Raw genomic sequence first — 25917 nt, 5'->3', positions numbered from 1 at the left:
AATTTTGTAGGATTATTTTGTAATAACCAGTATTATATACAATGGATAAAAGATGAAAAGGAAAGGTTGGTATAGAATACCTCATTTCATTTCACTTACAACCCTTGAATGTTAAATCATGAGTAGCTCATTGGTAGGCTAATTTGAATTACTGCATGTTATTTTCTTATTGTAAGGTCACTGCTTTTGTGTAAAATCTTAGGAATTGTTATTGACGGTTTCCCATTTGCATCTTTTAGCTTTGCCTTTCTGAATTAATTTTTTTTGTATTATTTAAGATTGTAAACTAATTTTTAACTTTAATTAAAGTCCTGTCATAGTTCATGATTTATAATTTGTCTTGGGGAAACTGATACAATTTTAAAAGGATCAACATTTTTATTAAACTTTAAAGCTTTTTCAGCATTTTTTAACAAAAAATGAATTTTGACTTGTAGATAGATCTTAGGTTCATCACTTCATTAAACAAGCACATGGGAAATAAAGATTGTCAAAGGTTGTTCAGCAAAATGATGCAGGTATTTCTCTGGCTGTTTGCCAAAGCCATGGGTCACTGAAACAGTGTATTGAGAAAAGTGTAAGTCCTTTCTTGTGTCTCTTTCCCTACTGACCACAGTCACAAACAAGTTACTGGGTCTTTGATTTATCTCAGTGCGACTGATATGTTCATATTAGCACTGTAAAAAACTTACATTTGTGTACCTCAGAAATGGGGGTGTTCTGATTCCGAGACATCAAAATGGTCCATCCCTCATGTTCTGAGCTTAGCAGAGTACCCAGCACTTCTCAGACAGCAGACCAGGCATTGGGCAAAGCATCTTTTATTTTGGTTTTACTGGTTTGGGAATTTTTTTTTTGGTTGCTTGTAATTCTGTTTCTATTTAACAAGAAGAAAAGTTCTTGTCTTCTATTCTGCAGTTCTTCTGAAACTCCGTTACTTCTGATAAAGTTAATTTTTTTCTGTTGTAAAATTACAAGATGATACACAAATATTTGTGTGATTGGGCACTGTGAGGGTGGAGGGAGGCGGGAGAGCTTATGTTTTTAAATTTTCAAGACTTTCCTTAGAGTCTGTTTATTTTAATGAAATAAGTTTTTGGAAGAGTTAGAGTAACTTAAAAAGCTACTATTGTTGGAATAAAACAAGGTATTGTAAAAAAAGGCAAATTTGCTGTCTTTTTTAGGTCTTAACTATGGTTCCTTCAATAAGTAGTATTGAAATAACCAGTTCTGTTGCAGTCACAACTTGAAACCTCTCAATGTCATCATTCCAACATAAAAGAATTTTTCTTTTTTTTTGTTTTTTCCTGATGTTACTGAAAGTATTTTTAGCATATTTTATATACTGGGTTTCCAGCCACATACTGAAATAGAAAGGCATATACTCTTGTTTCCAGCACCACAGATAGCAAGAATTTAGGCAAGTAAAGTGTTGCAGATGTTTTTCACTGTTTCAGACACTTGAAAGAAAGGATGTGAAAAAAGTTCCTCTTTTTAATATGGCAAGTTATTTATTGAAATGTATTGAAGCAGGTTTGTATGTGAGGGAAAACTGCAAAATATGATTTCTCTTGACCATCGTTTCCTTTCTCTTTCATTTCAGAAAAAAGAAATCCACACAACGAAAAAGGTTAGTAACTTTTTACATTTTTTGTTACTTTTTTTCCAGACAGAAGGGATAGAATCCAGTCTTCCTGGTTTTAAAAAATTTGAGACAGACACAGCAGGAAAGACCCTTACATTTGTGTAAGCGTTACTTTTTTGTACATACCAGGGGAGAAGGGCAACAAGTCAGCAAGGGATGAAAACGTTGTGTTTACAGTGCAGTATGATTTATTCATGGAGCCTTCATATCTTAACAGGTTTTTCAGACATTCTGAACTATGTACAAGTTTGTAAATACATGATTGTGAGCTATCCTTTGCTTCTGCCCTTCCTGGCTTCCCCATTGTCCTGTTTCCAGCCAGGTCACCGTTAATTTTTGCAGTAGCCAGGAGCAGCACGGCTAGGACCTGGAGGTTATTCCGTTCCACCTCATGTCATTGCCAAGGGTGGAGGAAATGGACTCATTTCTAGGGAGAAGGACTTCCTTCTGTTTGAGAACATGTAGCAGAGGGAGTGGCCAGTTCCAAGCAATCCTGTATGAATTGTTTGCCTATCTTGTACACTTTGTTATTGATATTGTAGCAGTTGCTGTGTATTTTCTTACCTCATTGAAGTCTGCAGTAAATTGTTCTTATCTCAATCTGTGATCTTCACCTTTGGTGCCTTCAGTTCTCTGCTCCAGCCTTCCACAGAAGGAGATTAAGGGAGAGGGGGAGTGAGCGGCATGGTTTGGAGTTTCAGTGGGAACACTAAATTGGAGAATGGTCCTAAATTGCAACACCCGTCCCTTGGGAAAAAACGGTCATAGTTTGGTATCCATTATATGAATCAGCATATAATTTGAGCAGAGGGCAATGGCTAGGGTGTGTTAGTTTGCCAAATTGTTTGACCAAATGCTTCCGATTTCTAAATTTATTATCAAAATAAATTCACTGAATTTTCACTCCCATTTGCCCAATATGAAACCAACAGCAAAAGCAACCAGATTATATAGCAGGGAGACTGGCATCCCTTGTTTTGGCGATCTTCTGTATGTTTTCTTACATTAAATGTGGGAATACTGTTCACAGCTTATTACAGAGATTAAGTTGTTCAGTTTTCAATGGCAAGAATGAGCTGGATACTGCACAGATACATGCAGACATTTGCCTAGAAGTGCCCAATGTTTTGGCCTAGATCTAGAACATTCACTAAACTCTTCTGTACAATCACAAATTTGCTGTTCATTTGCCCCAAACTAGTTCTTGGCTTGCACATAAAGGTTGATAAATACTGTAGAGGAGCTTGAAGTTAGCTATCTTCTTTAGCCCTCTTTGCCACCTCTTTGCCCCATCTGGCTCTTCCAAGAAGGAATACTTGACTTGTTTTACTGTTGTAATATTCAAGAGCTTCTCTGAAATAATTTCAAGTGAACTGTACTTCTGCAAAGTGCTTTAACATTCTGTCTCCAATTCAGTGCTGACTGTGTGCTATCAATGCCTCAAAGTCTCCACATACAGTACAAATGTAATACTACCTATTAAAGTGCTTCAAATTAAATATGCTCTTTAGATGGTTAAGACAAAGTTGCTTCAGACTTCTAATTCATTGAGAATACAAATACAATGAAGTGGTGTTTTGGGTTTTTTTAATCAGAATATAGACTGGTAAGTGAAAAAATGCAAATTACAGCCAGAGTATCTCCCTTAATTACACCACATCTTTCACTAAGGCTGCAACATCTCTTCTTTCAATATGGTAAACTGTGAAATTGGAATTATTAAAATACAGGACAGTGATGAGTGAAATTTTTCAAAAGTACTCTTATGAACATAACTTTGCTCCCATTTGGTTTATGGATGTTTTAATATTGACTTCAGATAGGGGCGATGTTTGAGTACCTTTTGAAACGTCACTTTTATAAAGTGAATTCTACATTCGTGGAAACAACACCTGGTATCTCAAGAACTCAATTTTAATTGGAACCTCTGGGAACAATCACAGAACAAACTATTACAGAGTAAGAACAAATATTTAAATACAGAAAATGGTGCAACTATGCTTTCTACTTGAATGATCCCAAAACCACTACCTTTAATCCATTTGACTGTCATCTTAGAAGGTTTAGTGCATTGGAAAGAGGGGTGCAGGAAATGGATTTCTGCTTCTTCAGTAATATGTGAAGCCGAAGGTAAGTGCAGCAGTAAGGTTTGGTGGAGAGATGCACTTGGAGACCTGGAAGAAGATAAAGTTATGATTAGAGTATTCATGGATTTGTGAATCAAATTCATAGGCCTTCTGTCTGAATGTGTAATAGAAACTTCCAGAGGTGGGTGTCCATTTCTTAATCCAACTGTACAATATTTATGTTCACATTCTGTGAAGCGCTTGGTCAGCATCACTGAAATTGAGAAAATAATTCAACAGTATAACCCAAGAATTTTCTGAGTTTTAAGGGCCTTACCCTTACTGAACTGTTAGTTCAGTTTAATTTTTAGATTTAAATAAAGCGTGTTTTTTTTACATACTGTTTTCTTGATGAGTAAAAACATTACAGATTTTTAATCTCCATCTAATAAGCAGAAAATCAGTATTGCTGGAACTGCATATGTATTTTCAATGCATATGCTTAGCTCTATGCTAGGTTATGAAATTTTGAAAGCTTTTATTTTCCTGAATTGAAAAGATCTAGTAAGAGGGTGAGAAATAAAAATAGACAGTAATATCTACTATATAGCATTACCTGAACTCACTCAGATGTCTTACTGTAGAATTATTTCATATTTTGGTGCATCTTAACCTACCTGCTTTCTTGAGCAGACCTTTATTTTGTCATGCTTAAGTCACACACAATTTTTGGAGCTTACAAAATTGGGACTTTTATGTGGCTCAGAGTTACTGAATAGCACAATGTCTTTTCTCTTAGTTTTTGTAAATCTTGGGAGCTATTTAGAGATTGTCTGTTGTAACTGCCATGTCTGGCAGTAATAACACCTACTGAAAGCATGAGCTGGCAAAAATTAGTGTTCCTGCTGAAATAGGTTTTGCTGTTAATTAACTGCTGATTTGATCCTTAGTCAAGCTTTCAGCTTGCTTTCTGGAAACCTTTTCAACAAGTGTATTTTGCATGTTTCTAGGTCAAATTTTGTTTTCTTTACTGTATTGTATTGTACTATAAATGATAAATTATGCCACTAAGCCTGACAGAGTTGAAGAGGCATTTGGGTGAAACTCTTGAGCCACATGGTGTGACTCTTGGGGATGGTCCTGTGCAGGACCAGGAGTTGGACTGGATGATCCTTGTGGGTGCCTTCCAACTCAGCATATTCTGTGATTCAGCCCTTCTGTTCATAAAGTTTTCAGTCCTAAATGAATGATTAAAAATCTGTTAGGTTTATCTGTTATGTGTTTTTCATATGCTTGTAATTTCCAACGTGGATCCACAAGTTTTAGTATTTTGTTGGAAAAGCAGTGAACACTTTGAGAAGTTTGAAAACATCCCTAAAGAACTAGTTTTCTTTATTGCTACACGAGATGTTTCTTTTTTTTAGTATGGTATTCCCTTTGTTGGCTCCTGATAGAAACCAGTGCCTCAGTATGTTGCTTCATTAGGCTAGAATTTGTTGCTGTATTCATGTCGGTCTTTGCATTTTGAAGTACATGGGGTGCTTGCTACAAAAACCATCACTCACTGGCTAGAACTTGAAAGCAGTCAAGCTTCATTTTCTCAGGCTTGCAGCTAAATATTTCTTTGGAAAATTATATAGCCGGTTACAGTGGCAACAAAAATACTTTTAATTTCTAGAACACTACTAATAAAAAACTGTAACATTTCAGAGATGGCAATAGATATTGCTTGGCATATGTTCAATTTCTTTTACTTTATACCCAAAGAATTTCAAGAAGGGAAAGACTGGTAGGAAAAAGATGTCTTAGCATAATTAGTAAACTTGAAAGATGAGATGTATGCTAAACTTGAGAAAGAGAGTCACCAGGAAATGGAATTAAGAAAAAATTAAATAAACTACTTCAGTTGAGCTTCAATTATTTATAAGCTTTATTTGCACTGCTACCCCAGTGATTCTTCTTACACTGTTAGTATGCATTATTCTGTTGCTTTAAAAAAATGTAAAGATCTGAGTAATAGATTTATTTGATTTGTTAGAACAGGGCAGTATTTTTAGGAAAGGTTAGGAAGGGATTTATGGATTTTTAGTTGACTCCTTTTCCCCTAACCTGGCTTAAAGTTCTAGAGGGGAAATACAAATTAATAGAAAGTGAGTTTGTTAAAATATGGTTGTACGATGCAAGCTTAGGACTAAACATTTTACTTCTGTCAAAAGTAACATCAATGAAATCATCCAACGTATTTAGACTACACCATCCCAGGTCTCCATACGTAAAGGAGAACTGGAAATTTGGGAGAGAAGGATACCTGAATCTTTCTAGCCTTGTTGGAGCTATAAGAGTTAAATAGAGATCACATGTTAAGTGAAGTTAGTAAAACATTACTTGAGGCCTCCACTCCACTTTTTTTTTTACTGTCATGGCTTGGAAGCTGTGGAGTACAGTGCTCCTGTGTTTTTGTGTCAATACTGATATAGTTTGGCTGTACATTACATTAAAAGGCATTAAAGGGGCTGTGTAGAAGACACAACCATCATCTGCCTGGGACCTGGCTGTGTGGATAGTGCAATGAAGGGTGTGAACAAGGGCCAGTGGTTCAGCTGCTGGTTTTGTTTGCTCTGATTTTTTTTCCTTTTTCGTCATCTTTTATCTTCCCCCCTATAAAATAGTGGGAAGGGGCGAGCACTGATGGAGGACAGACCCATGAAGTTTCTTTACAATTGGTAGTGGAAGAAAGAGAATTTCTTCCACAGCTGTCACTCAAATGTTGTGGTTTTCTCTTTTCTTCTTCCTGGCTACTACAAGTTAGTAGGACATTATCTCATCATGTTTGTAAGTGTCTTTTCACCAACACAGTCTAGTAAAACTGAATGCCTTTTAATTAAAACTTTATCATTTTACAGTCAATCCCATCAGCAAACTACCCTGTAGGACATTAGTGGCTGTTGGGTTGTGCCTTGGGAAATAAGGTTTAGTAGTCTGGGGCTCATCTGTTAAAGATATAAACTATACTCAAACAAAACCATGACCCCTTATCTGTACTGGCTACCCAAAAAGACTGCCAAATAGTCTTTAATTTAATTTTTTTTTTCTGGCTTAACAAGACATCACTGATATTTTCCATGTGTTTTCTTTTGCTTATCTCACGGGTTTGCAGGCCCAGCGTACAGATTGATCTACAAACAAAGAAAAGATCTCAGCTCTCATTTTTTTCCTTAGACTTGCCTTAGTTTCTCATAGCTCTGCTTTTGAGTGTATATCCTTCTGTATGGTAAAGCCAGTTTCTTTCTGTTTTGTTAGTATCTTGTTCACCTTCTAACTCCTGACCTTTCCAAATGACTTGATGAAACACCAACTGTAATGTAGTCTCCCGTGTACAGGTTCTCTATTGATGTAGAAAAAAAAGTTTAGAAATATGACTTAATTGCTATGATGTTTGCACATTACCAGCATGAAAGCAGAGTTATCGAGAATGTGCAGCCCACAGGTTTAATTTATTAAACTTTCTTGTAACTCCATTCTCCTATAAATGTGTGCATGAGACAGGAGAAGGAATGTTTTTCTTTTTTTTTCTAATTTAGCAATTTACTTGATTTATAGAAAAGTCTGTGCTCTGTTTTGTGTATTTGCTTGTTTGGAATCCTTCTGTAGTTTATAGAGACACTAGTGATTTGTTCCTTAGCCTCCCTGTGGAGTTTGTTCCATATTACAATCTAATTCCATGTCCGTGTCGTGCACTCCTGAGCTGTTAATTTGTACATTTCGATGCAGTTTGTTTCATCGTGTTTTTGTAATCCAAACTGAATCTAACGAGCTGTGTGCTTTGGGGACCCAGCCTTGCCTTGCCAATTAGAACAAGTGGTTACTGAGAGAGAGCATGTTTTAAATAAAACATGGCACCTCTGCGTGGGACCAGCAGCCTTTGGGGAATAAAAGAGGATATTTAACTCTTTCTGACTGAGAAGAGAGGTCAGATCAGTGGGCACATTTTAGAAACATTCAACTTATTCCTTTAAAAAATATTATGCAGATTCATGTTTTGTCTTGCAAATAAAATGTAGTTTGGTGTTGCAGATGTGTCAGGCACTACTGCATGGGAGTATTTAGGAATGCACGAGGACATCTAATCATTTTCTAGGATTCTAATTGCTAGTGCCATGTGAAAATTGTACAGAACTAGCAGATAACCTTTCTCTTTCCCCTGGTGCTGTTACACAAGAGTCTGAGATGGAACAGGAGGAGTGCCAGGTGGTAAAAGAGCTGGTTTCAAAAGGCGTTTTACGAGGGAAGGAATCTAGAACCAACTTTTTTTTTAATAAGAGTACTAAGGTTATTTGCTAGGTGACCAAGAGGAAGTTACTCTACCATTTTGAGGTAGCTGGGAAAGTGTACCTCTATGATCAGTATTTGTGATTGTTGAAGGAATTACCCAGCATTCTGCTAGTGCTTACATTAACTAAACTTCCTGGTGAATTCAAGCAAAACACAACAGTGATTTTGACCAGTTAACTTTACTTGCAATTCTTGCATTCCAGCCCCAGCAGTTCCTTTCCTCTCTCATCCCTATTAACTTGTACATGCTTGAGCATCTCCAAATGCAAGTAGTTTAGGTGAACAGTCACAGTAGTTGGCTAGACATTTCATCAAGTCTTGCCTACACAAGCAAGGCAAGACCAAGAAAAACCTTTCTTGTGAAAGTGTTTTGGCTCAGCAGCTTGGTGTTAAGGAAAGTAGAGCTGTTTGCTAAGGTGATTTAAGCTGTTAGAGGAGCAGGTGTACAGGACAAATGGGATCTGGATAATAGAACAAAACTGATGACTTTTCAGTTATTAATCTATTTTATGTAAAAGGAATGTGATCTAGCAGCTAGACAGCTGACTAGGATCTTGGGACTTGATTTCCTTTTCACAGTCAGTGATCATTTCTTAGTGATACTAGACAAGTTGCTTTTTTTGTCTCCTAATTCCATTCCTCATCAGTTACTGAGAGATGGTAATATTTCCCTCTTGATTTTGGACAAGCTTATTTTGGACTTGCCTTTTATACCCTTGAGGAACGGATACAGCTAGGGATCTTTTGTTTCTTTATTTTGTCTTAGCCTTCGTAAGTCTTAGGCAAAGTTCTGAAATTTCAGTTCTCTTCTGAATGTGGCTGTTCTACAGTTGCATTTCTATTCTTCATCTTCATGACACTTCATCTTCAGTTCAGTTTGTTTCTCTTCTTAATTTAAAGGAAATCACATTGCTCTGTTGCAATTAATGCATACCAGGTTGGTGTTTTTTTTAAAACTTTTAGTACTGTTTCTTATGGAACCTGCAAACATTCCAGTAATTTTTTTATTTATACAGGTTTTCATGTATGTATTGCAAATCTTGTATGTTCTCACAAAGTTAGTCACCAGAGGGCAAACTGTTCATGCAGATTTAGTCGATACAACTATAACTTTGAGCTTTTTTAAAAAAATCACAGTGTCTATGAATGAGTTTGCATGTAGTATTAATTAAGTAGAAAGTAAAAGGCTAATGACTCTCATCTTCAGAAGTACAAAAGTTAAGATTTTATGTTGAATGAGATGGAATTTTTAAAGATTAACACTTAAGCTGTTGGACTAATTTGCAAACTTTGGGGGAAAAAACACCCCTTGATAATTTTTCTTCTTTTTTATCACATTAAATATCCCTTAGTAAATAAATTATTAAAGATCACTTATAAATAAATATTAAAAGTGATTAAATATCACTTGACTATTAGTCCAGGAGAATAACAGTAGGTTAGAATAGTTTTCAACAGGAATGTCTTTATCCTTAAATGTGAGTAGATGAATCTCTGTTGTGGGCGCAGAGGTGTGTGTTTGTAATCTTATACTGGAGATCTCTAAGCCTGCAGGACTATTGATAAGGCCTTTCTGGTAAAATTATCTGAAAGGACTGCATCTCTTATAACTGAATGTGTAAGATTTTGCTCCTTTCTTTTGCAGAAAGCATAGAGTATTGACTGAATCTGACGCTGAAGAGTTAAGAAATTATAAGACAGGTTATGGTGCCATAATAATCCAATCTGTGTGTATCCAATATAACTGTCTTATAATTATGATAAAAGACTCAAAGAGTACAGGAAAGCATAAGATTATTGGCCTACACTGGTTTAAATCACAGGTCAGTAGATATTATCTAGGTAATCTCTGTTGAAAATGTCTCCTTGAAACAGATACCCTGTCCTGATGTGAATACACTGGAGCATGCACCATGGGCTCCAGTATTTCTAGTCTCCCTCACTATTAAATAATACTAAGGTGTGCCTTCTTAAATACAGCACTGTAGGATGTTTATACAGAATTGTACTCTCATTCATTGTACTGAATAAGAAGCAATTTAAGACATTCTGTCATGTCCTTTATCTTATTAGGACACTTGCACATTTGAGCTGAATAGAGAATAATTATTTTCTTTATAGAATTTCTTTAAATAACTCATTAGCCCCCTAGTGTTTTAGGAAAATAAGAAATTTACCATCTTGACATTTCTATGAGTCAAGATTGTGATATTCTTGTTCACTATACATAGATAAGAATCTAAAGCACAAATGTCAAACACCCACAGATATTTGGATTATATATTGGATATCAACTTTGAGAAGCCTTGGAAACTGTAGTCCTTTTCCTAATCTCCCTCCCCCAGGGCATATAATCTTTTGATGTTTTAAACATTGAAAGTATACACATCTCCCTTCCACAATGGAACTGCAGGGGTATTTAGTGCTTCTCCTAGTGGGGACCCAAGAATACTAGTTTGAACATCCTGAAAATAAATACAAGGAGGAACTTACAAAAGTCACACTGGAATTCTGTGGCAGAAAATATGGTTAGAATTTAATTCTCTTTGATTTCTCTTTGGAATTTTCCATGGGATTAAAACAAAGTCAAGAGTCTAGCAGAAAGGAGCTCTGCTTTCTGTAAGATTCCAGTTGCACATTATGAATGTTTTTGAGTCTATCCAGTAAGCAAGTTAAGGGTCCTCCAAAAGAGAAGTTCTGTGACTGCATACATTATGAAAATAATTTCAAATTAAGAGGTCAGATCACAAGTGTACAAAATTGATTTGATCAGGCGCTTACTTTTTTCAGAGTGCTTGACTTTTCAAGCTTAGTGTAGGATTTTGCCATCCTTTAATGCCACCGCCATCCTTCTAGTATAAATAAATGCAGTTATGTGGAACTGTGACTGTTACTGGCCAAAGTATTTGGAAACCATGAATCAGGAGTGTTGATTCTGAGCTGTTGGGCTGCAGTCAGGTCACGGGTTGGACCCAAACAATGTCTCAGTTGGGATCAGAAGTGCTCAAGCTGAACAAGCAATCTAGCTCTGGTCTTCTACAGAGTCTGTCTTCCGAGATTGCCTTTTTCTTGCTGCAACAAAAGTAATAGCCTTCAGAGCATAATACAAGACTTTTCTTCCTCTCCTCTGCATTAAGGCTCATCAAGCAAATGCAGAGGGAGGCTCTGGTTTGTATATTTTTAACTACTAATGTTATCTACACCATAGCTGTTTATTACCTGAAGTGAACACATAAATTTCATGATGTTCAGGGTTAATGAACTTAATGTATATGGAGGAAATGATGGAGATTTCTAAACTTCTATTTTGTATTTATGTACATTTATATACATTATTATTATTATTATTTTATACATGAGTACTTCAGCAAAAGGGGTAGCATTTTTATTTGATTTCAGCTACTAAATAATAGGAGCATTTATATTTTGGGATTGGTCCAACTCTGTGGGAAAGGTCCCCTATAAATGGCGAGCAAATTTGAACAGACAGTAGATGCTTGGGGATTGTAAGTATTAGAAATGACCAAAGGTAAACTTGTGCATCTCAAATAAGATTGCTCGAAGTGGACTTGGTATTCACTGGAGGTTGTTTACAGTGAGCTACATCAGGAATAAAAGACTCGTTTCTTTGTTGGTAATTGTATAAGTTACAGGCTTTGCTCTTTTAACAAAAGATGGTGGAGTTTTGCCTTCTGTCTTTGAGTTTTGCTTCAGAGCAGGGAAAAAAAAACCTTTCAGCACTTTAGAGAGTGTCTGTGGAGGTAAATACCAGTCTGGCTCATTTCTAGGTTGGAAAGGAAATATACTGTGCCATTTACCAGCATGTTCTAGCAATGTTTAGTATAGCATTACTGCTCCTAATAGACAAGCTTTCGTTCACCTCTGTTGACATGTCCTGCCCTGCAATATGTGAAGAAATAGAAAGCTGATCCCAGTGTAGGTGAATGCAGTCTTTCACCGTGACATTTTCTGTGCCTCAGCAAAGTCTGTGCATAGTTTCAGGTCCTCATGAGAACTGCTGTCTGCTGAAACGCTTTGAGCAGCAATTTGAAAACTACATTATGACAATTTTTTTTTCCTTGAGACTCACTGGTATGTAGAGAAAATTGTGATAGATGTAAATAATTCTGGAAATGCAGAAGCATATAATGGGTGTTGACATCTACTCAGTTGACAAAGATAAGTTAATGTTTAGAAATAGCTCAAATGTTTGTCTTCATTCTGCACAGCTTCTGTTAGTGTCCATAATTGTCACTTTTAAAGAGTTAAAATATCAGGAAACTTTTAACTCTAAGGGTTTAATTTAAGATAGACCTAGCAGTCACTTGTTTCAATAATCAACACAGGAAAATCATAGTTGGTGTTTAACTGCAGCTAGCTGGAGGTAACTGGATGGGTTCCAGTATGAACATGTTCTTTTTTTTTCAAAGTGAGCTCTTGAATCTATGCACAACTGAATTGTAAAACACAGTGTCTCAGAATCCAAAATCAAGATACCTGACAATATTCTCCAAATCAATATATCTGGTAGCTGTGGATAGCAATAGGTCTCCAGTACATTTCAGTCTTTTTTTTTCCCCCCCTCTTTTTCTTTTTCTTATTTGGAAAGGGTCCTGGTGTGCTTTAGTTGGGGAAAAATATATAGGAATATTCATCAAGGAGATTTAGAAATGCAGAGTGCTGAAAGCTTTTGTAACAGAACCTGTTTTTCTTGGTAGTAACCAAATGAGCTTTTTTGATGTAAAGGTCAGATTTCATGTATTTGTTCCCACTTGAACTCTTTCTTGACAGAAAGAAAGCTATTTTGCTCTTGATTTACAAGATATTTACTATGAGTTAGTACTGCATAAACATCTGACATTGTGAGCTGCTCTGGGTACTGCTGACCATGCATTGATGAAAGGAATTTTAAGATATTTATTGGGGCCTTTTCTGCAGGTACTGTAGCAAGGTACAGAATGTCCGTTTACAGGAGAGCAGAAGTAATTGTTTTGTTTTTAACTTGAAACCGTTTTCTCTTTCACACAGCAAGCTGCAGTAACTCCCTGCAGAGAGAATGAATGGCCAGTTGTGACTCTGTACACACACCTGAACCTGAGAAATTATTTGTACCATAACCTAATCGGAACGAAAACTTACGGCTCATTCACTTTTGATTTGTGAAGATGATGTTGTTGGTAGGACTTGAGATTATATCATCCTTTAGGAGACTTCAGAAAAAAATCAAAGTACAAATCTTGTATACTATTATGTCAGCTTGTTCCGTAGTTAAACTTACCAAGGTACTCAAATAAGAGTCTAGCTGCTTTATATTAAAAAAAAGCTAAGCAGAGAATCTTATTGGTGTGATGACACATAATTTATATAAAATTCAAGTTGAAGATGCTTTCTGTGAAGAAAGTTTTACTAACACTCTATTAACATAAGAGCAGTCATTTTTTACTAACAGTAGAAGTACCTCTGAATAAATACGAAGCAGTTGAAGTGACTTCTTGTTTAACCAAGTAATCAATTTTATGTTCCTATATTTGGGGACTTTCTATGAAATTCCAGTTTTCCTTGACATGTATTCCTAAATTATCAATAGACAAGCTAGTAAACAAGAAGTGTCCAGCAAACAGGACAAATACTAAGTTTAATTATTTTGTAAATTCATGTAGATATGCTTTAGTGTTTTTAGTTAACAAAAGAAGTGCTAAATTTAATTTTTAAATATGAACAGTAACTGAGTATCAGTCTTTAAACATGATCACCAATTTGCATAACATTTTGGCTAAAATTAAGCTTTTGTGAAACAGGATTAGAATAACATTAAAATCTGGCAACTCTTTCTAAAGGTGCCAGATTAGAACCTATTTCTTCCATTTCTCCTTTCTTAGTGAAATTTGAAGGACTTTGTGACCTGAAAATTGAAGGAAATCATAAGCTACTGTGAGACTGTATTCTTGAGCAGGTGAAGAAATCCTATGTTCTCTTTTACATTCTCCGTCAAGTTTGAGGCTGAGGAGCTGTAGAACCCGTGTAAGCAACTAATTGCAAGTGTTGAGACGTTTGCTGGTTTCTACCTAGCCTTCCTTTTTTGCTTAGCCAAAGGGAATGTTTACCCGTTAGACTCTCAGTGGAAGCCCTTTATCATGCAGTTTGGCATATATCTGAGTCACCTTCTGCCCTCTTTCGTTCCCCTTCAATGAAATGGAGTTGGGTGGGCAGAGAAGTGAGAGTGGAATGGCATTTACTGTGTCCAAACCAGTGACTTCCCTCACCCACCACCACCCCCTTGTATTAGAAAACTCTTTGTCCCTTTTATATTTTGCCTTACACTGCATTCAGAAGATTACTGTATTCTAGTGAGGACTTAGGCACCTTTACAGAATACTTATTCTCACATAACTGGATTATTGAAGAGAAGTTTTGACTGTACTTGTAGACTCCGGTTGGAATGTGGTTGAGTGAAACTAGTAGCAAATTACTGTCGTGACTTTTCTTGTCCTGTGCTGTTCCGGCTCTCCAAGTACAACTTTCTTCACTAAAACCTTTCTGTGGTAGTATTTAGTATCACTTATTAAATAGAGGCTTAATATGGAATTGCATTTTGTGGTTTACTGCAACTCATTTTCTGCCCTTTGCTCAAGGGAAGGCAAGTAGGAGGCTTTCTACCTCTTTCCTCAGTTTTACTGCTGATCAGGGAAACTGAGACTATGAAAGTTAGCTTTTTTTTTTCTGCTATATAAGTTTGTGCAGCAAGTTATTAACAATTTTCCAGTTGTGCCCTGGCCTATTAGCAGGAATATACAGTGGTACAAGAATGAATTTGTTGAAAATTTTATGCCTCCACGATCCATTGTAGAATGTTATCCTGCTGCAGTGTTATTAAGTCATATATCATCTCTTAAATTAATGTTGACGTGCTGTTACTGGATTTTTTTCTTGTCTTCAGATTGGAACATAAAGGGAAAAAATCTTATTGCTGGAATATTAAAATTAATTGTTTAAGTACCTTACTTGAAGTAGAATTCTACTAGAAAGATTATAATGTAAAATCAATGAATGATTTAGATTTGCTTGCATGTATGAAAAAGTGCTTTTGAAGCATTCAGGGCATCAGGAGAATGCAGGAGGTAAGGATGAGTTGAAATTGCTGTGAGAAAGGAAGAAACTGCAGAAGACAAGATATCCGTGTCCCTCCATGCCAGTATTGCAGGGGATAGTAACTGGAAAGTTCTGCCTTTTGTGAGCATTAAAATGCATTTTTAGTAACTGCCTTGTGGCACTGTTTGGTGATGTGAATTTCGTGGGATGTACAGAGAGGTGGGAAAGCTGTTTGAAATTAAATGTCACTCCTGGTGGTTGGGTTTGTTTTTGTTTGCTTTGAAAAGAGTCTTTTTGCGAAAGGGGATGCAGGTTTGGAGCTGGCATTTTGCAAATACTTTCACTATAGATTTTTGCTCTAATTCAGCTTTGATCAACACTAACTAGAAGTTATTGATAAGAAATTTCTGTTTGCCTATGGAAGATAAACTGGCTTGATATAGTATTCAATAGAAACTTCCATTATAAGCATTTTAGAATGCTCCAGATGAAGCATTTGCTTTTAGCTTTAGGAAAGAAAGAGATCCATAGAGATAGAGCTGGAGTGCTCAGAATAATCAGTAAGAAATTGGGGAGGTGGTAAGAAATTCTTTGTTTTACTTATAAAGTAATTTAACCATCATACTTGGAGGCTTACACTCCTTCAGACAGAGCATAGGCATAAACGTAGGTGAGCTGGTGGTGGAGCACAGACCTCTGCCAAGAAGGATGTGTGCAAGGAAACCACTCAACACCTCTACAGCAACAACAACAACAATAACGACAAAAAAGGTGAATAGCAAATAATTCACCAATTACTAGCCCTAGGAAGAAACACTCAATTTTCTGATAGTTTTTTAAGTTGGACTTTGAGCATGTGTTATATTCATTAGGCAAGTGGTGATTTGTTCTTACTGGTTTGTATTTGTTTTGGTTTTTTGGTCCTGGTGGGATGGCCAGCATGTGACATCTGAGGAAAGAGAAAATTTTCTTCAGTTTGTTCTGTGGGACAGTTGTGTTTTTCTAGTGCCTTATCATTTGCTCGCTCTCTTGTAGAGTGACAACACAATTGCATAAGGTGTATTCTTTTAATGCATTTGGTTAAAATTAACATCTTCAAATTTTATTCAGCTGGCTGAGCTATAAAGTGAAATTTGCTTTACATTGGTTTTAATAATTTTGGACCTAAAACTTCTTTAGTTGGTGCAAACTGCTGGTTAAAGTAGAGTTTTGCACTGGACGGAGGGGGAGGTAGAGACAGGAAGGTTAGGGTTAGAGTTAGCTTCTTTTTCTGGCTGATATTGCTGAAATTTAGATCATGAAAATTGGAAACCTTTCTACCAAAGGTCTGAGTTATATGTCTCATCTGATGGGACTAACTCTTGTAGTGACATTTGTGAAGAAGAAAGCTTTTGTTTACTGGAAGCCATAAACTAGTGAAGTAAAACCAGTTTGATCACCTAGTCCATCTGCAGATGATATAGGATTTCTGATTTACTTTTTTGGCATGTGATATGGGCTACAGAAATTGCTTTGAGGATAAAAGGCAAATAAGTTCATGGAATTGCTTCATCTTTTCAAAGGACAAAGAGAAAACGCTCGTTTCACTGCTGTCTACCAAATGAGATACCGGGAGGAGTTGAAATACTTATACTTAAAATCTGAGTATTGCTCTGCAAGTGCAAAAAAGTCATGGTGTAAAACACCATATTTTTGCTCTAGCAGTTGTAAAATAAGAACATAAGATTTGTGGATGTGTTAGCTTTTCAGTAAAGCACAGAAGATGAGTGTGAGTTTTCTAGTGTTAAAATAAGTCAGGGGTAACACTGATTTTTATTTTTTATATTATTCCTTTTAATCATCCTTCTTTCTTCTGAGAAATGAGACTTTCACAGAATGTCAGGTGTAGCTTGGCACCCAGTAGACTTGAAGAATCTGAGGCATGTGCCTTACTTTGGAGTTGTCTTTTTTCAAGAATTCTGACAATGCTGTCAGTCTAACTTAGCTTTTTCTAACTTGGCCTCATAGGCTACTGCTCCTACCTTAGAAGGTACTTGTGATTAATCCCAACTTAGAATGGATCATTATGCTTAAAAAAAATGGGGAATCTGTTTGAACAGAAAAAACTTCATTTAATGAGGGACCGAGCTTGGGATCTCTGTATTCCAGATGGCAATAGTTTGTTCTGCCAAGGTCTGTAGGTATCTGCTGGAAACGGTTCCCTCATACTAGATAGCTCTTTGTCATGTCCCCGTCCCTCCATTTTTTTGTTTTCTGGTTTAATTCAGAAGATGACACATCTGTCCATGTGGTAAAACCTTACAGAATGCAGTACAAAGAGGTTAAAGGAAAGCATCTGTATCTCTGATAGCTTTCTGAAAAGCAGTTTTAATCCCTAGGGTATGTTACATTGCCTGTCTTATATGATCAGTGTTAAGTGTTCTTTACAAATCAGGCATTCTCTGGGAACCTCTTTAAATTCTTGCAATCAAACTCACAGTGTTCAAGAATTATAAAACCAATATTATGAAGGTTCTCTGAAAAGCAGATGTGCATTAACATGTTAAGCAGCATGCTTCCTAGAGTTTTTCACTAAGAGAAAATAAGTGAAACCTTAACAGTTTTTATAGTTTGTTAACGTGGTATGTCATTTGTGATAATGCTTCCCCATGTCATCTTCTTCCATGTAGGTATAAATGGTAAATGTGAACTGCATTTTTGAAGGATTTTTCTCCATCTGTGCTGTCTGGTGTTTAAATTGATTGGGCCTTTTCTTTTAACTCTTATAATGAGATTTCAAAACTGTTTTATTTTCTGATCAAGGCTTTCAAATATGTTCACGCTTGAAATGTAGTGGGCTATGAGTAAATATTTTTTTCTATGTATAAACTTATTACTTTTCCAAAGGAGTTTAAAATCAATCTTAACTCTAACCTGGCAATATTGTGTTTGTGTGATATTGGACTTTTATATTTGTGTGATTTGATTTAAAAATTGAGGGTAAGGTCAAGTTATTAGGTCCTTACAGACAAATTGTGAAAGGTGTAGTAGCTAACTGGAAGAGAATCTGTAGAGAAACAGTGCTCTCTTTTGAAAATTTTTAATATTTAATTTTACTGTTTTTCTTCAATGACTTATATCTGTTTACCTGTTACAGTCTGGAGGAATCACACGTATAGCTTCTCTTCTGCCAGTAGCCAATGAAGTGAATATCCACAGGGCCAAAGAGATGAGAGAACTGTTCAAAATAAAGATAAAAAATAGAGAATTCATATGGAATCGTAGCATACAGTCTTAGTTGCTGTTCATATGCAGTATGCCAGTATTTCACTCCACTCACTCCTGTCAAGTATCTTGAAAGCATTAAACAGTAGTGCTGTATTCACTCATGTAGGGTTGGCAGCTGGGTTGGAAAATCACTCTCTTGGAACCCAGCAAAGCTATTCAGTAATTAGTAAATTTAAGAACAATTGGATCTGCATGAGTTGGTGGTACCATGTGATACCACTGCTGATGGAAAGTTATTAGAAAACCTGAAAAAATTCTTTACTTCCTAGTGCTCTAGTCACAATAATAAATCTTCTAGGTTATCTTCATTAAAAAGAGTAAAAACTAGTTGCTAATTTCAATTTTGTTTTACCATAGCAGTAGTTTTCACGGAATTTCAGTGTGTGGATTTTCTACTGTTTAGGCAGTTGGCTTTGTAATTTCTGTGTACTTCAGTCAAAACCAGAGCTGTGTACTGTATGAATAAAAGTGATGATTCACAGTCTTGAGCTCAAGTGTTGCAGCTGGGAGATTGGCAGTGTGCTGTGAAGGGAGAGGCCGCTGGTAGGAGGAATACACAGACAGGGTTCTTGTGGTGGGAAGAGTCCTGCATTTTCTTGAAATTCTCTGTTCAAAAATTTCCATGAATAACAAAATTCTGAATGTTGCACTTTGAGTTGAATTTTTAAAGTTTTCTTTGAGGTTTTTTGTTTTAAAAATCAGTATATTTTAAGTAACTAATTAATCAAAGATACATTTGCATTTTTAGTGGAAAACATTCGTATAAGAAATTTTTACCTAGCTCTTGTCTGCTGTGGAACAAAAATAACTGAATTATGTTTACTTTTGGGCTTCAGAGGCACAGAGTAGATTTCTTTAACATTGAAAGGGGGAGAGAAGAGGACAGGTGCTTCATTCGAGCTCAGTCAAAGAAGTCATCCTACTTACAGACTGTTGTTCTTTTCAGTAGCATAGTTCAATGACAATTGATCTTATCTGAGATTGTGTTCCTGAACAAGTAGCATGGAAAAGGGAAATACATAACTGAATAGACTGCATGGGAAAAAGGAGATTTCTTTTTGAAAGAATGAATTCTGGTTCCTCTCAAGGTGAAGATGACGTGGGCTCTTAAGGGTAGTTTCTTGCATGGTGCAGGAGAGCAAGACAAATTTTGACCACAAATACATGTTTGGGTTGAAATATCACCTTACGAAAACTGTCTCTTTCCAAAGACTTTTCATTTGGCATAATTTGAGGTAATAGATTTCTTTCTGGTTTTCAAATTGTATTAAACTGATGCTGACTTAGGAGAGAGAAGGAAGAGTGTATGCATGTGTGCACACCCGTTTATTTATATAAGTTTCCCCTATAATTATGTTGTCAGACTCTTTTCACCTTACTGTTTTGGCTGTTTCCATAGAAATAAGCAACAAGTATCCCAATTTCAGTAGAAAGGGAAATACTCCACACTGAAGTTTCATTCCTTGATTGAAGATACACTCCTTTCTAGGAGTAAGTACTGGAACATTTTATTCTCATTACCTATCACTGTGCTTTGCAGTAAAGAGAATGTTTTATCAGTCAGATACCTTTTCATCTGCTTTCTAACTTACTTCTAGCAACACATGTGAAACACTTGACAGAATAACACGTTGTGTTTATAATTCATCTCTTACTAGAATTCTGGATGGACTTTTGAAAGAGGGCATTCCCTACTTTATATATATTCTATGCATAATTATTTTTTTCTCTGGCAAAAGGCTCATCAAACTAATTAGGACATCATGCAGCTGTCTAAAAAGGGAGGGGAGAATGTGTTCAGCATGGCCTGAAATGTGTCCTCTACTACTTCAACAGTTCTAAGCAGAAAATCTCTCCCTTGCTGATAGTGAAATAAGAATTGATCAGCTACTATGTGTTTGACAGTGAATGAGTGGGAGAGCGAGAGGTGAAAATAGAAAAGGGAAGATGACAACTCCATAATGCTGGAGACGTTTCTAAAATAATATTAGGTCTGTTGATGCACTCTCCTTTGTGAGGGCCATTGTGGAAGCTATTGACCCTTGCAGAGACTCCATTAACCAGATATTTCTCAATTTAGGAAGCATCTTATCTTTTAGATAAGAAAATACAAAGAAGGATAAAGCTTTTGATACTGTCTCTCACAGGATCCTTCTGGAAAAAATGTCCATCACACAGCTGGATAAACACATCATGTGGTGGGTGAGCAATGGGTCAAGCACAGAGGGTAATAGTGAATGGGGGAACATCAGACTGGTGACCTGTCAGTAGTGGGTTTCTGCAGGGCTCCATTTTAGACCCTGTGCTCTTCAACATCTTCATAAATGACTTGGACAAAGAAGTGGAAGGGATATTGAATAAGGTTGCAGATGACACGAAACTGGGAGGAGCTACTGACTCCCTCGAAGACAGGGAGGCCCTGCAGAGAGACCTCAACAAATTGGAGGGCTGGGCAATCACCAGCCATATGAAGTTCAACGAGGGAAAGTGCTGGATTCTGTACCTGGGATGAGGCAACCTCAGATGTACAGACAGACTGGGGAATGAGATACTGGAAAGCCAGGAAAAGGACCTGGGGGGTCCTGGTCAATGGCAAGCTGAATCTGAGTCAACAGTGTCCTGGCAGCCAGGAGGGCAACCGTGTCCTGGGTGGCATCAGGCAAAGCGTCACCAGCTGGTCGAGGAAGGGGATTGTCCTGCTCTGCTCTGCACTGGGGCAGCCTCACCCTGAATATTGTGTGCAGTTTTGGACACTGCAATATAGGGAAGATATTAAGCTGTTAGAGAGTGTCCAGAGGAGGGCAATGAAGATGGTGAAGGCCTTGAGGGGAAGCCGTATGAGAAGAGGCTGAGGGCACTTGGTCTGTTCAGCCTGGAGGAGACTGAGGGGAGACCTCTTTGCAGTTGCAACTTCTTTGTAAGGGGAAGAGGAGGGGCAGGCACTGATCTCTTCTCTGTGGTGACCAGTGACAGGACTGGAGGGAATAGCCTGAAGTTGTGTCAGGGGAGGTTTAGGTTGGGTATTAGAAAAAGTTTTTCACCCATTGGGTGGTTGGATGCTGGAACAGGCTCTCCAGGGCAGTGATCAGAGCGCCAAACCTGACAGAGTTCAAGAAGCATTTGGAGGATACTCTCAGGCACATGGTGTGACTCTTGGGGACGGTCATGTGCAGGGCTGGGAGTTGGAGTGGATGATCCTTGTGGGTCCCTTCCAACTCAGCATATTCTGTGATTCTGTGTAATTATATCTGTGCAATACTTTCCCTGTGAAGAGGAGAAAACAAATGTGTTTTTTTATTTTGAAGACTGAAGATTCTTATACATACATTTACTTTAATTTATTAGTTACCATACTCTAGTATTGAATGTAGAATATGGGCTAGAATACATTTTGTCACAAAGTGTAAACATGCATGCTAATTTGCATTGGAGAAAGGCTTAAAATCTTACACTTATAATCTATATACTTTTAGAGCTTGTCAGTATCACAAAACAAAAATGAGCATTAGTTTTCAGTGTAATGGATGTGAAACAAAAATCCCCATAAAATTATGTTTTAAAAGGAGAGTGTTTGTAAACAAAGAGGGAACATGTTAAAATTCATTGGAGAAATTAAATATTATTGCATAGTGTCTTTAAGAAAAATCTGTATATATTCTCTGTCAACACTAAAGCAGTCTTTATTATTGAATATTGTAAGAATCGCAAATATTTAGGCTCAGTGTGTTTAAAATATATCTATTTGTATTTAAATATCTACAGAATACTTCCAAGCCATTGGCAGACCTTCATGGTAATGTTTTACCCAGCAAGAACACTGGAATTCTTTTAATTCTTCAATATTGTGTTCCAGTCTAGTTACTTGTCTGCCTCAAGTACAGTGTTTTCACAGTGACCTGGAATGCTGATTATATTGGCTCAAATGTGGCATTTTCTAAGGAATTTATGTTCTTAGTGTGGATTTTCGTTTCGTATATAGCTGTCCCTATTGTGATGCCTGAAATTAAGCAAGCAATCTGATTGATATCTGCTATGCGTGGTTTGTTCTTTCTTTCTTTCCTTGCCTAAGATAAATCCTGTAGGGTTTTTACTAAGTACATTATTTTATTCTGTGCTCTGTGTTTATGTTAGTGAAAGCTAGATTGCCAGAGTATACCTTGCCTTTAGAGAAGATATTGATAATATTTGCAGTGGTTTTAGTGTCTGCAGGATTCCATCACACTGGATTACATTACACTTGAATCGATATGGGGAAGAGTTTGTGCTATGTGATTGTGGGGAGGAGTCTGTGCTATGCAGGTGAGCTTCACCCCTGCTTTAGGCAATTTGTGATGTGTTGATACACTGATTGTCTTCAGATGCCTTCTAGTACCATGTTGGCAGATAACTGGGTTTCACAAGGATAAGATTTGACATCTCACCTGAAATTCCTCTCGGAGAAGTCAGGATAGAGGTTTGGGCAGGTTCCATGTGCTACTCACAGTATGATGATGAGTGCTATATTCAGCACTGGTTGTAGTTCCCTAAGGGTTTGGGCAATCAGCATTGTTGTAGAGCATCCAGGGAATGACAGAGCTGAATGTAATTCAGGCCAGACCATCACCTTCAATTGGGTTGCAGGTTCCCTTACAGCATTTCTTAGAGATCATATTTACACGTACATGTGGGTATATAGGTAGTTGTCTCCTGGGATTTTCGTGGATACTGTTGATTTGATGTTGCACGTGATGTCCTCATCTTTTGCTTCTGTTCTCAAACAGTAGCATCAGGAATAATCTTAGTCTTAGTCTTACTGACAGGTAACTCTATCTGTAGTTAATGAGAACTGCTTTACCTTGGGAGGGGTTCTTCGTCATCGGTCAGACTGCTGCCTATGTCACAGAATCTGAGAGTGGTTGAGGTCAGAAGGAACCTCTGGAGGTCATTCAATCCAAGCCTTCTGCTCAAGCAGAACCAGCTACAGCTGATTGCCCAGGACTATGTCCAGATGGTTTTGAATAGCTCCACGGATGGGAAGCCTGTGCCAGTTCTCAGTCACTTGATCACCATCATGCTGAAAAAGTGTTTCTTGATATTCTGATGGACCCTCCTGTGTGCCAGGTTGTGCCCATTGCCCATATTTGAAGGAATGTCAGGGAAGGAGCAGGATGAGCAAGTAGTCTAAGTACGTACCTTTGCTATTCCAAAATAAATATTTGTGAAAAAGGAAAAAAATATTATTAGATCCTTAATTGTTCAGATTGCTTTTTATTTGCTTCCTTGGGCTGTTTTGTGTTGAAGGCATTACACAGAAAGAATATTGTTTCAAAGTTCTATTTGCTTTGACACAGTCATACATCTAAATGCATGATGGTATTACTAACCGAATATATCTTTGAATCTTCATTTGATGCTGCACAGTAGTATTCCTTTTCACCTGACTTTGTGTCTTAGAGCTCAGTCAAGCACAAGTGTAGTTCCTAGTTGATGAGAAGTTTGTTGCTTCTTGAGAGTCCAGGTGTTAAATGTCACATGTTGAGAATCATGGGAGAATTTTGCTTCATACCTCCCAAATGCATTTGAAGCAGGAGTAGTTTTACTTGAGGTTTTAATAACAAAAAACTTTTCATCCTCCACGCTGTTTACAAGGATCGGAATACATTAAATAAAGTAATTAGGCTAGCTGTAATGATGGATATGCGAAATCATCTGAATTTACATACAATTATTGTGATATACATAGTGAAGAATTTGTAGCTTGTCATAAGGCAAGCAGTTGCTTAGGGTAAAATGAGTATTTGACTAAGTTCTTGCTGTTTTATTTTTTCCAGGCAGAGAATTAAAAACAGTGTCCCAGTGTTAAGTATTGTCATTTCCAAGAGCTGTTGAAGCAATTTTGTAAAAATAGGCAAAAGTTGTTATGTTAATTGGGTACAACGGGCACAGATACCAACTGTGTGGAACAGTACTTCAACCTTTTTGTCTCCTTTTGAATCCTGACCAGGATTCTCAATTCCTGGGTTCTCATGACTGTTTAATAGTACCTTAATCTGTCAGTGTGCCTTTTTTTCCTAGTACCCATTAACTCCATGGTGTTTGTCATAAAGGAACAATAAGGTAGATGACTGACACCCTCTAAGTCGCCTATGAAAGATGTAACTATAAAATTTGGTACTAGAAGAACAGCTAAAATCATTTTAGGTTTGTATCTGAATGGCTTTGACCAGGAATGTATCATGCCCTCGAGAAAGGTCAACTTAATCTCCAGCATTGTGGATGCAGAGTAATTTATACAGGGACTCCAGTAGAAGAGAGTTTAATGGACCTGCAGGTAGTGTTTAATAACTGAGAATGTAAGTTAAATTGACCATCTGTTACATGTCTCTACCACGTGCTGCAGTGGCATGTGGGATGGTGGAGGAATTTCATACTCATTTTGTTTCAGATTGTTCTAATAGTTTGTTTTTCATGCAAAGCATGAAAAGACTCTCGCAATTAAAAGAATGCCCTCTCTAAATTAAATGTAAACCCAGAGATTTAATCGAACTAATTCCCAAAGTAAATTCACTTGTCTTCATTGTGATGCCTTGAAGGGATGACATGTAACTTCATAACTGAATTGAAGCAGGACTTCATTGCAAGTGATGCCTCTGAGGTGCCTGCTGAGTTGCCTTTATCTCATTCCTTGAATGATTTGCATCAGTTAAAAGATTACAGTTTGTCCCTGATTGTTTATCATTGGATAGTTGAATAATAAGCTGCACAGTGTTTAAAAATCCTGGTAATTTGCCTTTAAATGTTTTTTTATAGAGCTGTGTTTGAGATTGTAGGGCTAACTAGAGATTCTCTAGTTAGGAAGAAATCAACAGCAAATGGAATTCAGAAGAATTTTGTCCATATACAAAATACATTGATGAAGGTGTTAATTTTAGAGGCTGTAAATGATTAGAAAGGGATACCGTCCCTTGGCAACTCTTGTATTCCTCGATGGACAGCAGAAAGGTTGCACCATATGCTAACAGAATAAATAGCATTTTCTCATTGTGAGAAGCTGTAGCATCTCAATGTCATCTAATTTGAAAAATGTCCAGAATGAAGTCATGCACCATGAATGAAAGCCCTTTCGAGAAGGTGATTGCTAAGTGTTATATAAGAACACTTTCTGAAAATCCAAGTTGCTTCAGGGATCAACATGTTAGTTGAAAAGTGCCCTCAAGCTGACATGTATTGGAGGGGAAATCAATGTTTTAGCTACAGAATCTCTTTAGAAGTGTTATAATCAAAATAGTGTTCAGTTATGTATACCTGGAATTAAATGGAAACCTGTCCATATAGTTGCATGTCTATCTGTCTGTCTGTCTATCTGTCTGTCTGTCTGTCTATCTGTCTGTCTGTCTGTCTCTCTGTCTGTCTGTCTCTCTGTCTGTCTGTCTCTCTGCAAGTGAACTGTATAAGGGACTGGCATGTACAGAAGCTAGACCTTGGCATAAATGTGAGTTTCAGTTTGTTTGGGGTTTTTTAAATATCTGTATGGTTTTA

General features: G+C 37.0%; 1 protein-coding gene across 1 annotated transcript in view; it reads left to right on the top strand.

Annotated features, from left to right (window-relative positions):
* The window catches only part of ZFAND3 (zinc finger AN1-type containing 3), a 135962-nt gene that overhangs the window by 34745 nt on the left and 75300 nt on the right, over positions 1-25917 (top strand). Inside the window, exon 3 of the mRNA XM_050316245.1 lies at positions 1604-1630. Within this exon, the coding sequence (XP_050172202.1) occupies positions 1604-1630 (27 nt within the window). The remainder of the gene's footprint in view (positions 1-1603; positions 1631-25917) is intronic.

Source organism: Myiozetetes cayanensis, unplaced genomic scaffold (assembly GCF_022539395.1).
Source record: "Myiozetetes cayanensis isolate MyiCay16 unplaced genomic scaffold, myiCay2020 scf2-11, whole genome shotgun sequence".
NCBI classification, from domain to species: domain Eukaryota; kingdom Metazoa; phylum Chordata; class Aves; order Passeriformes; family Tyrannidae; genus Myiozetetes; species Myiozetetes cayanensis.
This window is presented reverse-complemented; position numbering and strand designations above follow the sequence as displayed.